Source organism: Rhopalosiphum maidis, chromosome 2 (assembly GCF_003676215.2).
Source record: "Rhopalosiphum maidis isolate BTI-1 chromosome 2, ASM367621v3, whole genome shotgun sequence".
Taxonomy (NCBI): domain Eukaryota; kingdom Metazoa; phylum Arthropoda; class Insecta; order Hemiptera; family Aphididae; genus Rhopalosiphum; species Rhopalosiphum maidis.
Genome location: NC_040878.1, coordinates 51238127 through 51252294, shown reverse-complemented (window position 1 = coordinate 51252294; position 14168 = coordinate 51238127). Strand labels below are relative to the sequence as shown.

The 14168-nt window shown below is 31.7% G+C and overlaps 4 protein-coding genes across 5 annotated transcripts; 3 read left to right on the top strand and 1 right to left on the bottom strand.

Annotated features, from left to right (window-relative positions):
• The first annotated feature begins 4528 nt into the window (after positions 1-4528).
• On the top strand, positions 4529-5888 carry LOC113553040 (developmental regulatory protein wetA-like). The gene has a single exon (XM_026956158.1). The coding sequence runs from the start codon at positions 4610-4612 to the stop codon at positions 5690-5692; it is 1083 nt and encodes a 360-aa protein (XP_026811959.1). The 5' UTR covers positions 4529-4609; the 3' UTR covers positions 5693-5888.
• A 2418-nt stretch (positions 5889-8306) lies between these two features.
• Positions 8307-11886, bottom strand: LOC113551280. Of its 2 annotated transcripts, XM_026953438.1 has the most exons (5): positions 11738-11886; positions 10919-11076; positions 10522-10708; positions 9456-9907; positions 8307-8855 (listed from the first exon to the last, which is right to left on the bottom strand). In XM_026953438.1, the coding sequence occupies exons 2-5, from the start codon at positions 10943-10945 to the stop codon at positions 8514-8516; spliced, it is 1008 nt and encodes a 335-aa protein (XP_026809239.1). In that variant the 5' UTR covers positions 10946-11076; positions 11738-11886; the 3' UTR covers positions 8307-8513. The 2 variants fall into 2 exon arrangements, with proteins under 2 accessions (XP_026809239.1, XP_026809238.1); XM_026953437.1 differs by lacking the exon at positions 11738-11886 and having other exon boundaries at positions 10919-11249.
• Positions 11381-13356, top strand: LOC113551281 (cytosolic Fe-S cluster assembly factor NUBP1 homolog). Its single transcript, XM_026953439.1, has 8 exons — positions 11381-11623; positions 11782-11886; positions 11959-12095; positions 12174-12242; positions 12305-12337; positions 12436-12526; positions 12609-13064; positions 13156-13356. The coding sequence occupies exons 1-8, from the start codon at positions 11602-11604 to the stop codon at positions 13182-13184; spliced, it is 942 nt and encodes a 313-aa protein (XP_026809240.1). The 5' UTR covers positions 11381-11601; the 3' UTR covers positions 13185-13356.
• A 130-nt stretch (positions 13357-13486) lies between these two features.
• Positions 13487-14096, top strand: LOC113551283. The gene is made up of 2 exons (XM_026953442.1): positions 13487-13631; positions 13716-14096. The coding sequence occupies exons 1-2, from the start codon at positions 13626-13628 to the stop codon at positions 13941-13943; spliced, it is 234 nt and encodes a 77-aa protein (XP_026809243.1). The 5' UTR covers positions 13487-13625; the 3' UTR covers positions 13944-14096.
• The last annotated feature ends 72 nt before the right edge of the window (positions 14097-14168 follow it).

Below are 14168 nucleotides of genomic sequence, written 5' to 3'. Positions count from 1 at the left end.
AACAATATATTTGCAATATTTGCATACTTTGATGTTTAGCTTGTTTAGTGTATATTTTTAATTTTGATAGTTAATCGCTAGTTAAAAATCACGTATCTAAAGTTGTTGAATATTTTTCTTGCACCAATGGCAAATGAATTAAAGTAAAAAATTATTTGATGAATTGTGAATTTGTCATAAAGTTGATGGAGACCAAATCTTTATGTTAAAATATATAACCAATATTAGCACCTAATGTTTATTAATCATTTAGATATTACTAATATATATGATATCATATTATATCATAACAGACTGTATATAGAGTACAAATAGTCGAGTTACATAAACGTTTTACAATAATTCTAAATTATTAAGTACGAGTATTTTTATTAGACTGTAATCATAATATTAGGTACCTCCTACTCGTCTAATAACGCAGACGAATTTATAATATTTTCATCAGGAAACTACAGGAAATATTATGAAAAAGAATAATGAGGTATATAATAGTCAGAAATGAATTTTGGATTTGACAATAAGATAGCGGCAGTTAACACAGTCAATCACGCCAATAACAAAATTGTAAAATTAGCCTACTCGGCGTGCGTGGTGCATCATAAGTACATCACCTAAGACGCGTGTGGCCATAATAGGTATAGGGACACCTTTTGCACCGGTGGAGAAGAAGAGGACGGAGGCGCAGCTGGCGAGGAACTCCTTGTTCTGACAGCTGAATGCTGAGGGGTAAGAAGGCTAGGGTGATTGTAAGCCAACAATATCGGCTAGCAAAGCACCCTAAGCTGACTTCAAACCTGGAAGTCGCGCGTCACCAAACCGGCCTTAAAGAGCAACCAACTCGCATTCAATTATCATGAACAAGAAAGAATTATTAAGGCCGACACACTCAAATGAGGTTTTCAGAAGTCACTAGGTACTGTAATATGCTAAACCGCATATGTAGTAGTTTTATGTTATACTCTGCAAAGACTACATATGGTGGTGCATATTGTATAAACTAAGTGTCGTGTTAAACTATTTCGTTTGTTTTTTGAATTATATATCATAGATATTTTTACATATTTTATTGAATATTCTGCAAATAATTGCGTTATTTTATCATACGATGGGAATGGAAATATATTCAAAAATAATGCCGTGATTGTTTTAGTCAATTTGGAACATGAACCGCGACCACTGACCAGTAAAACATCGTAAATACTTTAACAAATTATACTTTTTTTTTTTTATTTAAAGTAATCGTCAGGTATTATACTAATATAGTTTATTATAAGCAAATTGAATATAAAGTTGATAAAAGTTAAAATGTTTTGTAAAAATAATGAAATGGTGGTACAAACATTAGGGAAATTATCTCATCAAACATATTATTCAAAAATAAAAATTTAATTTAATAATATGTTGTGTTATAATGTATTTATGTGTATAATGTATGCCTACCATAAGCATGATGCATGAACTGATATGATATGACAATTGACAATTATAAAAATCACGACTAAATAAATTTGTAATCCCTCTAATTTGCTTAGACTAAACTTCTAAACTTATTATGAACATCGAACGATGGTTTTTAATTTATATTTATTATACACAGAAAAAATATATTATATTTAGGTATATGTTTAATTATGTATTATTAACGAATGACGATTCTGAAATATTAAAAATAAAATAAAACATACAAATAATTCTAAAAATTAGTGTTGAGTCAATTCAAGTTTACAGGTATGACCATTGTCAGAATTAGACGCGTAAACATGCTCAATTTGTGTAGGGTACCCATTGTGATCAGTACGCATTATCAATATCAATTGTATTATCTATATTATATTATATGACTGACGTGCAGTTATGCTTACAATTAAGAATGATAAATTTATTGACATTAATTACGATTACTATAACCCACCAATACCTAACTGAAAACAGAAGACAAATAGTCAATATAAGCTATAAGATCTGTGTCTAGAGTAAGCGAAAGGCTGCTGCAAAGGTTCTTCGCGCTCTGGTTTCGCCGCAACATTGACTCGAAGACCCGATTACGCGTGGCTTCTCTTTTTCTTCTCGCAATTCTTTTTATTTATTTTATTTTTTTTTTTTATAGAAACACCTTTAATAATTGTATAAACTATGATTTATATTTTGTTATGTAAGCTAAACTGTTATAGCAGAAAAACGATATACCTAATATATTAAGACAAAAGATAATAGAGGATCATTCGTCGAAGCACTTAACAAACTGTGAAAGTCACGATCAAAGAAACACATCGTCCGTGCTAATAATACATTAGTTATGCACCTATGTACCCACATAATATTTTACATTGCGTTTAGATAGGCTGATAATGCGATTTATGGGCTACGTCATATAAAATATAAAATACATATAATTTGATATACGCGCGTTAATAATGGTTATCGTGCGTTATGATACACTTTATTTTATACCGCATTCGTGTGTTTACTAGGCATACAGAATGATTCACCAACCATGCTCACCCCTCTCCCACTTTCATTCGTTTGGAAAACGCAAGTTTGTATCCCCGCAGAAGTCATCTCCCTATTAAGTCGTAAAAAGAACTCGAGAATTTCAAACGCGATCTTTGAGTAAATCTAAATTCTTAAAATATCCCAAAATCAGATTTTCAAAATAACTGTATATTGTTAAAAAATAAAAAGGGAAGTGATGAGCATGGTCGGCGAATCACTCTGTATACAGCGTCTGTATAATTACGTGAGCTATATTTTCTTTACTATGCCTGATGCACAGTTCTTTTACAAAACGATCGTCTCCGAGAAAACGTAAATGCGATCTCGAGCAACGATCGTTTCGGTGTGCAAGTACGACGGTGGCGGTGCTGGTCCAAAGACCGGAAGTACATATGTCCGCCGCCCGCGGTAATTAGGTGGTTATACGCATCCGCTGTTGCATAACGCTCGCCGCTCGCGCCGTACAACAATACGCTATGCACACGTCGCTATCGTGCATGCACCTTTATGTTATACAGCGTGGAAACTAACGCTCGACTTCTCGGACGGACTTACAGCTCACGTCCCGCGGTATTCGTTTGCATCTATATGCACAACCATTACAACTATGCGTCATATACATACATAATATTCGTAAATGTAGGTATTACGACCGAGGGTAGGTGTAATAATGCACCCGCTTGGGTACTCAAAAAACTATCTCTGCAGTACAGGTCTGACATTGGTGTTTATCTACACGTAAATGTACTTCAAGAATATGATGTATTCTTCAGTAATGCAATACATCATAATATTTTCGTTTTGGGTCGTCGTATTATTCGAAAGATGCGCGCGACAGTGTGACAATAATAAGGCACAAGTAAGAAATCGTCACGATAAAATTTGTTTTGATTTAAGATTTTCTGACCGTACTATAACCGTAAACTGTATGGTGCGTGTTGTATATGTACGAATATACGAGAATATATTTAATAATTTTTGGAAAAATGCGAAAACCGACCGAGATTATTGTCATCGTGACGTCTCATAATATACGCACATGTCCCGTAAGACAATATTATAATAATATGTATTATACGAAGGCTATTCCAAAATCAAGCTCCGATGCGTTACAGATCATTACATACGCGCACTTCGGTGACGTGTTTCTGCACGGTTGGTGCCATTTTTTAAGGAGGGTATACAAAAGCGAAAAGCTCGTCCCATCACGTTACCAAAAACGTATAGATTTGAACAGAGACTATGTAGAAAATAATTTAGATGTCAATAAAACTATTTTGTGCAAAAAATTAATGTTTTTGATTTTTTTTAAAAATATTTTTCACTTCTGAGGTTTATTTTGAAATATACCTCGTATACTATATATCGTGATGAATACTCGTTTGACAGACGACGGCATTCGAATGTGTGTATCGTCCTGTAGATATCTGCTACGTTATAATACATATTATATTATACAGGGTGATTCTTTTATCATTATACACACATTATTTCAAAAAGTATTCATGTTTATGAAAACATCTTTTTTGTCAAAACTTTAAATACATATAACTCATAAACTACTCATCCTGAATTCGATTTTTATGTATCAAAATACTCAAAAAATTATTCCGCTTTGGAATACGAAATGAAAACTTTATGTTGTCATTCAAAAAAGTAAAAAAAACTTAAAAAAAATATTAAAAAATATAATTTTTTAATAAAAACGTCGTTTTTTTTTTAACAACGTTTTCAAAAACACGAATACTTTTTGAAACAATGAGTGTACAATGATAAAAGAATCACTTTGTATACACACACACTGCAGGTGTCCGGTTATGAAATATGAAGTTTGACGTGGTGTGCGTTGCAGTTGAACCAGGCGCGGGAAAAACTCGTACAACACCGACAACAAGCGAAAGTGAAAGCCCGTGCCGCGAAAGGTATACGGGAAACGCTGTTGTTCTGCCGGTGTAATACTGCGAGGAGAAGTCTCCGGACGGGTATAAATGACCAGAGACCCGAGCACACTCGTCACCGTTATCGTCCGTCCGCCGGCGCGATAACTGCATTTGTGCGTTCGCATAAAACAATAGCATAGTACAGCGGGTATATTTTACAATATAAACCGCGTAAAATGGCCGTCGCGTTACCGTCGTCTTCGTGGCTCTTGTTGGCGTTGTTGTGCGCGAGTTGTTGTTCCGCGCAGTCGTCGTCGTCGTCGTCGTCGTCCGAACGTTTGCTGCAGAAGCGCGGCGTCGTAGACTCCTCGGGATTTTCGTCCTCGGGCGGTCACCAACAGCAACAGGAATACGATTACGGCGTTCGCCATCAGCAGCCGGAGGAATCCGACTTCGGTGCGGGCGACGATCAGCGACTACAGGCGCAACAGGAATACGACTTCGGCGCCGGTCAGAAGCGTCCCGTCAAAGTGTCGGTGATCGAGAAATATGTACCGGTGCCGGTGCGCGTGGACGTGGTGAAGCCCGTGGGTTACGCGGTACAGGTGCCGGTGGATCGGCCGCGCGCAGTACACGTGCCCAAGCCGTACCCGGTCAAGGTGGAGAAGGATGTGCCGTACCCTGTCGAGGTGTACGAACCGCAGCCGTACCCGGTGGAGAAGAACGTGCCGGTGGCCGTCAAGGTTCCGTACGACCGTCCCGTGCCGGTGCACGTCGACAAGCCGTATCCCGTGTACAAGGAGAAGATCGTGCGGTACCCGGTGTACAAGCAGGTGCGCGTGCCCGTCAAAGTGCCGTACGACAGGCCGGTGCCCGTGCACGTTCCCGTCGTCAAGAAGGTTCCGTTCCGCGTGGAAAAGCCCGTACCCGTGCCCGTTAAGGTGCCGTACATCAGACATGTGCCGTACAACGTGTACAAAAACGTGCCCGCCCCCTACGAGAAACCCGTTCCGTACCCAGTCGAGAAACGCGTGCCATATCCGGTCCGAGTTCCGGTCCACGTGCCCGTCCACGTTCCCGTCAAGATCGAACAACACGATCATCATCATCAGCAACAACAACAACAACAACCACATCAACAGCACCATAACCACTACACGCAGCAGTATCAACCGCAGCCCGAAAAGTTCACCCATCAAGACGCCGTCGAAGATTTCGGAGGACATCACCACCAACAACAACAACAACAACAACAACAACAACATCACTTTGCCCCGGACTTTAACTCGCAACACGGTCATCATCATTTGTCGTTCTGAGGACTTGCGACTGATCGGAAATAATAACCTAACCGAAATCCTTTCCTTTCGTAATTTTAAGTATTTTTATTATTTTGAATTTTATTACGTATACTGATATCTATAATACTTATACACATAATCATTGTAATAATAATATAATTTCGTGTAAATAATACTGACCTATAATATTACGATAATATATAATATGAAAATATAATTAAATCATCAATCATTTGTACTTGAAAAATTAAAGCTATCGATTCGCATCGAAGTGATCGCAGGTAAGTTCCTATACAGCTGATATGTGGGTAAACATCGCAGTACGTCTGCACTGTACTGTCTGTACTAATGTACTATGGTAAATGCAATGGACATTTGAAACTTGTAATTCGTAACTTCGTACTTAAGTAGTGTGTTAAGTATTCCTGCAAGAGGACATTCATATTTACGTCCATATTAGATGTACTTCTGACGCCTGATATTTTTTGAAATCTTGTAATCAGGGTCGGCTGGTCCGGTAAAAACCTATACCGTTCTAGAATTATAGAAGGCGGCCTTTTGATGAACTCAGAGAATTAATTACTTACCTTTTACATTATTTTTTTATGTACATAATTAAATGCTTTGCCATTGACTATAGATACAAAATTTAAAAAAAAAAATGTCTAAAGGCTTGCAATTCCGCAATGCGTTGTTGTGGATTTTTTTTTAAATAAAATCAAATAATATTTAATTATTTGTTATTTAAATGTACAACAAAAGGGTGTGAATGCGAAACAATCCGTGAGTTTGTTGCTTATATTTACTCAAAAACTACTCAACCGATTTTGACCAAAATTTCAAATCGTTCTTTGAGATATCAGGAAAGTTCAAATAAAGTTCGAAATTATGTTAGGTGTTTTATTCAATCTAACACAGATGAATTGCTTATCTCGAATGAATTAGTTCACCAAACGAGATATACCGTTGTTGATTTGTCATGAACTGAGACAGGTACACAAAACCGAGATACTCCAATATAACGCTGTATTTTATGTTTGTTCATTTTTTCATAGCAAAGTCGGGTTATAACTTATAAGGTTCAGTGACATCTTGACGTATTCATTTTTAACCCCAAATTACAAATCAATATATATTTTTGAAGGTATATTTTTATAAAAATTTTCTAATTTGAGGATCAAAATGTTTTAATTTTTTCATAGTTTTCTGGCATCTGGATGCCCTTCAAACATCTGCTGTCCGGGGCAAGTGCCCTTAAAACCCTCCGTCAAATCCGGCCCTGAGTATGATTATAACTATTAACCATTATGATAGATTTGTCCTACCACCTGGGAATGATAAAGCGATAATAATATTTAATAATAAATACTAATAATATTAATACTAAGATTTTTATTTGTGATAAAATATATTATATTATATTATATATTTGTGTCAAATGTCCTAATTTAATATTGTATGCTATATACACAGAGAAGAAATAAGAGCTGAGTTAAGGGTTGATTGCTGCAGATGGTGAATTTATTGGGCTATAGATTTTTAATTTGATCATATATTTTGTGTTTAAAATTATCAAAATTATACTACATATTAGAATATGTTTTTTTTTAAAACTATAAATAATACTGATTACTAAGGTTCAAGAATGAAATTATTATTTATTATAGGGTTCAGATTTTTAAGTTAAAACAGTTTAAATATGATGCTATAATATTCTTTAAGGAATTCTATAAATAGGTATTCTCCTTGTGTTCATTTAAAAATTATAAATTTATAGTCTTTCATACAAAAATTATCAAACTACAAAAAAAATCAAAATATGCACATTTTAAGTTTGTTTTTTTTTCGAGAAAATTATTTAGTTTAAGGCGAAAAACAAATAATTGGTAATTATACATAAAAATAGAACAAAAATGTATTGCAATAAAAAAATAAAGATGTATTTATTTTAATTGTACTTGCATAAAACATTTAAAACCTAATATATACATAAACATAACAATAAAATAAATACGGAAAAAGATTTACTTTAAAAAAAAATTATATTATAAATTATTTTTTGAAAATTAATTATTGTAGCGAAATTAAGGTATGCTTGCGTAGTTACATTGGACTAAATTAATTGTGAATATTTAAAAAAATAAAAACTTTAGATATTAAAAAATAGAAAACAATTTATCACAAATCTATCTAGGTATATTGTATTATCGAAGTTTAAGGCCTTTACCCTGCACTCTATAATTAACTCTGGCATTTACCACAATTAAACTCTGTCTTAGCATCCTTGACTACTGGTTAATGGTCCATGCAATCATATTCATACTAAAATATCGGTTTTATGTGTTAACAATCTATATCAGTGAAAACATAAATGATATACACTGTGCTCAACCCTAGTTTTATTTTCTATCATGGATTGTGATTATGTTTCTATCAAAAATATTATTGAAAATATATACACAAATAAAATAAAATTTATGACAATAATATGTCATTACTTGTCTTTTTATTCTTTTTTTATTTCTTTTAGTCAAATGAAAAATAAAATCAATTATTTACACAGTCTTATAAATTATATTGGATTTTCTTATTTATTCTTAATGCATAAAAAATAATAATATAACATCTTATATTAAAGTAATACATAATATATATTATTATTATAAATGAGCATTATGGTGATAAATATATATAATATAGAATAAAAAACATAACTGCATCTGTCTCCCCGGGTAGATATACATAAAATCTGCAGTTAAAATGTAATAATATTATAAGAGCACAGCGGAAAAGTGGATCATTTGTCAGCATATCATGGATTTTGCTGAAGATATTGTGTTCAGGGCGATATCCTGATGAAAGATTCTCTATTACATGGCTGGTCTGATTCCCACAGTACTATGTCCACATAGGATGTGAGTCGGGAAATCAGAGCCGATCTGTACTCGTTTGGCGCGTTTTGCCATACCGTGTTCATGGCCCGCTCAGCCACTACTATTTTTTCACCATCAGACAGTTGTTTCAGATTATCCATTACCCTAAGTTCCAGCATGTACATGGCTTTTGCAAATTTTGGATTTTCAGTGTCACATAGATGGTGCAGCGTCCTGGCCAACGACCACGGTAAATCTTGCAAGTTTTCCAACACCAGTACTTCGTTTATCTCAAGTGACGTAGTCAACTGAAATGTAAAAAATAATAAGAATTTAAACTAATATATAGTTTAAGCATAAAAATGAGAGATAAATATGGTTTAATAATCATATTGTTAAATCCCAAATTAACCCCCCCCCTCAATTATCTCATTGAAAAATAAACCTTTTACAGTAGGTATTTATAGTAAACACAACTCAAAAGAAATGGAAAACAAAATCATGAAGAATGACACTTAGGTTCACGTGGATTTGATTTCTCACTTACATTATTTATTTTAAAACTTGTTATAGTCTAACCAGAATTTGATTTTATTGTGATTTCAAAGACAGAAAATGACATTGAAAAAATGGGTTAGTTAATTCTATTGTCTTTCAATTATTATTTCAATAAAACCTAGATCTATATAAAAAATTGAGCCTAACCATTTAAAAAAAATAAAAATAAAATAATAATAACAGGTACATAATGTGTTTAAGGAATTTAGTTTTTACTATCTAGTCACAATGAATATAAAATCTGTTCTACATACAAAATAATTTATTTTGTGATATTATAATGAATAATGATTTATAACAATTTTATATTAAATTTTATAAATATTAGTGCAGCTGTCAAATGTTATTACCTTTTCGTACAGCAAGTGTTCTTGATTTACGTCCGTATAACTACTCCATTCTGACCCGTCAATCCACAAGCTTTTTGAGGAGTTAGTGAATATATATTGTTTGGCCGAAATGCTTGCATACGAAGCTAAGCAGTCAGTAGTCTTTTTGTTTGCATCATCATGCAGTAGCATGAAAATAATCGGTTCACCTGGCTTTTGAAGCCGCGAAAAAGCACCATTTAGTTTTTTTAATATGCTCTGCTGCTGCTTTGACGGTGGTAATTGATTCTCAATTAATTCCATTGTGGACTTTAATTGAACTGCACTTAAAACGGTAAAGTATTCAGTGTTAGAAGAGTCCGTATGCAAATATAACCCAAGCACAAATGCTAAAAGCATTATAATGAACAGGATGATGTTAGACCAGCATTTTCTTGGAGTGTTTGTGGTCCGGGCATGTGGTTTCACTTGAGCTGAAAAAAAAATATTGAGCATCTAAATATAGTGAGATTTTGTTATAAGTAATGACACCTCCAGAATAATTTTTTTATTCCTGAATTCATGCAACTATGGAGTGCTAGAATAATCATTTTGGAATAGGAAATGTTTTTAAAAAATATTTATTTCATACTTTGTATTTTACTAGTAATTTTTCTTTTTGTCTCCCAAAAGATATCAGGAAAATATTCTCATAACTTTAATAAAATTTCAAACCTATCAATTTTTTCCAAACAAAAGTTGGGAAATTATAGAAATCATCAAGTCCTAAAGGATTGAATTTAATTAACTCTTTGTGAAGAAACGGAAATAAAATAAAAAAATATGTATAAAAACGATTTTGTTTATCGTAATGGAATGCATTGATCTCATCAATAATAATGATGAACTATCATAAGTCTCAGTATAGCTGTACATCAATTTCAAAACTTTTAAACTTTTTGTTTTTAATATCACATAAAAATAGCTGTAATATAAAATTAAATAAAGCGATATAATAAAGTTGCACTGTATATTCAAATTGTGTATGAAATTTATATAGAAATCAATCAACTGTACATTTATTATTCAAGTATAATAATATACTCACGACAATTTGTATATTTATTACGCCATGTGTTAATTCTACATGTTGGACACAGGTCACAAACTGAATCTGGATCTTTTTTAAAGTTATTATAAAATAATTGAAAATCTTTTAAGTGGCCATAGTTTGTCTTCAATTGCTCAATAAACTCTGGACAATAATCATTTACTTCGTATTTACACAAGGAACACTGCAATCAATTAGAACAATGTTATAATTAATAGTTATTGTTATAGTTATTATTGAATATTTTTGTCAAATAATGGTTAGGGTTGGTTAATATCTGACAATGATTAAGTATCTATGCAATAAACATAGTATTAAATAAAAAATACTTAGAATTACGGTCTAAACAAATCATTGATCAAAACAAATTAATTAAGTAAAGCAATTTTCTTACTTTTAGCTCAGTACTTCGTACTTCCATTGCAATTCAGTAAAAATTTATGCTCATTAGTAGGAATGCATGCAAAAAATTATTTTGGTTGGTATATTAGAACATTTGTTGTCAGGTTAACATATACTGGAGTCTGGAAGGCTTTCTACATTGAATCACGCCTTTAAAATATCAATTAAACGATTTGGACTTAAATTTTTTGATTGTTGATATTTTTATTACGGCAAACATAAAAAAGTGATAAATGATAATTAAAAACGTTACGATGACTAGAATTATTCTAAAATATTGCAAGTTCAGTGTTTACTGATTAGTGCTTGTTTACTTTAAATTCATAATATAAGAAAATAATGTTATATATATATATTATCTATATCCCTACATGTTCAAATTCTTTTCAACAGCTGTTATATATATTATGATTGATAAAATACATACGGAGGATATATCACAAAAAAAAAAAAATACTGATAAGAGAGAAAAGTCAGAAAAACCGCATAAATATTAAAATCTGTGTTGACTAGATTACGAATTATTCATATTAATTCGTTTTATTTGCCCCCACAACAGTGAATAGACTACAGTCATCAATACAGTAGTATTAGTCATACTTGTCTATAAGCCGAATTTTTGATTTGATACGGTAAATTCAAATGATACAAATAACTGGTTTCTGAAAAAAATTAATGGATCCTAACATTCCAAATCGTAAGTTTTAGAATAACTGTTTTCTTTTATACATTTATTTTATAATAAGTTATATTTTACTTAATTTATTATTTTATATCTTTAAATCGTAAATACCAACTGGGGACTACTTACCTATTCTTCTATAGACTATGATTTACATCTTTTGAAATTTTTAGATTGTCCAGGCACAGATAGCTCATCTGCCGGTCAAGTATCTGCATGCCAAGGATGTCCAAATCAAAATATTTGTGCATCTGGTGTTACTCAACTTCCTGATCCAGGCAAGTCAACATACATTTTATGTTGTACATTATTTTAAATACAAATTTTATATTTTCTTCTTAACCATTTAGCTTTAGAAGTTTTAAAACATCGACTGTCTTCAGTGAAGTATAAAATACTAGTACTGTCTGGTAAAGGCGGAGTTGGTAAAAGTACATTCACATCATTATTAGCTAGAGTATTAGCTAAGGAAAATGAACAAAAAAATGTAATGATATAGTTATAATACACTGTTGTAAATAATCTGGTAATGCATTTATTTATTTTCACTTGTTTTAATATTTAGATTGGAGTGTTAGATGTTGATATTTGTGGGCCATCATTACCTCTTGTGTTTGGAGTTCAAGATGAAAATGTTTGTATCTTGTTTATTAAACAATTTTAGAAAACATTTTAATCAATTTATTTCATTTATAGATACATCAAAGTGGATCAGGGTGGTCTCCTGTGGTAAGAACGATAGAGATATTTATTTTAATATTAGTTAATAATCAAAAAAATTTTATTTTTATTAAAATTTATTTAATTTTATATTATTATTATTTTAGTTTGTTGAAGAAAATTTATCAGTTATGTCTGTTGGATTTTTGCTAGAAAGTAAGGATGATGCTGTAATTTGGAGAGGTCCAAAGAAAAATGGTGATTTCTTTATATTTTAATTCTTGATAACATTAAAAATTATTTCTATCATATTATATTTTAATAAATTTAATTTTTCTAGCTATGATCAAACAATTTTTGACCGAAGTTGATTGGGGTGACACATTGGACTATTTGATTGTTGATACTCCGCCAGGAACTTCTGATGAACACCTCTCATTAGTCCAATTCCTTAAATCAACTGATAACTTTTCTGCAGTTGTCGTAACTACTCCTCAAGAAGTGTCTTTGTTAGATGTCCGTAAAGAATTGGATTTTGCCAGAAAAGTTGGATTACCTATATTGGGTGTTGTCGAAAATATGTCTGCTTTTGTTTGTCCCAAATGTAAAGTTACATCTGAAATATTTCCAAAAAATACTGGTGGTGCTGCTCAGATGTCACATGAAATGGGTGTTCCATTCCTCGGATCAGTTCCGTTAGATCCTTCGTTAGGACGATGTTGTGATGAAGGTGTCAACTTTATTCAAAAACATGCCGGATCACCAACAATTATGGCCGTTAAAAATATTGTTGAAAGTAAATTGATATAATATCATATTATTAATAATTATATTTAAAAAAATAATAATTTCTGTTCATTGATTAATAAAATATTTTAATTTTACAGATTTAACAATGAATTTACAATCAATATGATAAAACTGTGATTTGTTTTTAATCATATTATAATATTAATACTACACAACAAATATTCATCTACAAATGAAGACAGTTTTCTATTTAAGAAACTGTTATAATAAAGATATAGAAGAAAAAAATATTTTGTAATAATATAAACAATATTTTATAATTAAACACTGATATGAATTATTGTTTTATGTGATAAATTATTTAAATAAACCTAATTTTACATTAGAGTAATAGGCATGCCCCTATCACATTTAGTGTTCATGGTCAAGAGAAAGTTGGTAACCAATCAAGATGTTATGACACAATGTGTTTATGATTAAAGAATTTTAATGTGGGCTCATATACCTGTTACTTACCATGAAATGAAACTAATAAAATTTCATCAGTTGCCTTTATTGTTTTATATTTAGTATTTATTCTACACAATTTTTTTAATTAACCATAAACATGAAGGTAAGACAATAGATTATTTATGTTTAAATTATTATTATTTCAATTTTATAACATATAAATACATAATTTTCATACTTCAAACAGTTACAGATTCTATTATGTTTAGCTTTATGGAGCATAGTCTCTGTATTGGGGGCAAAATTTGAAGCTTTTTATCCAAGAGAAGCATATGGTGTGAGCAATGGAGCGTCTAGATCACCTCACGGCCATGGATCGTTCTACAAGTTCAGAAACCCGGCTCTTGTTGATGCTAAAAATTCGCCTGCTTATGGTTATAGATTTGACGGAAAAAGGCGTTTCAATTTTGACTAATGACTTATGTACATATGTATTTAGAATTAATATTAATGTATTGTTCGTCAATAAAAATGGTAAACAAATAGTAAGAAAAAGCAGCAAAATATAGTAATAATTAAAATAAAAGTATTTATAAACTATAAAGTAACAAATTAACCAATTACTGACTGTATTATAGTAAGGATTTAACAATAATAAAATAGCAATTCAAATTCATAAAATAATTAAACTTATTAATTA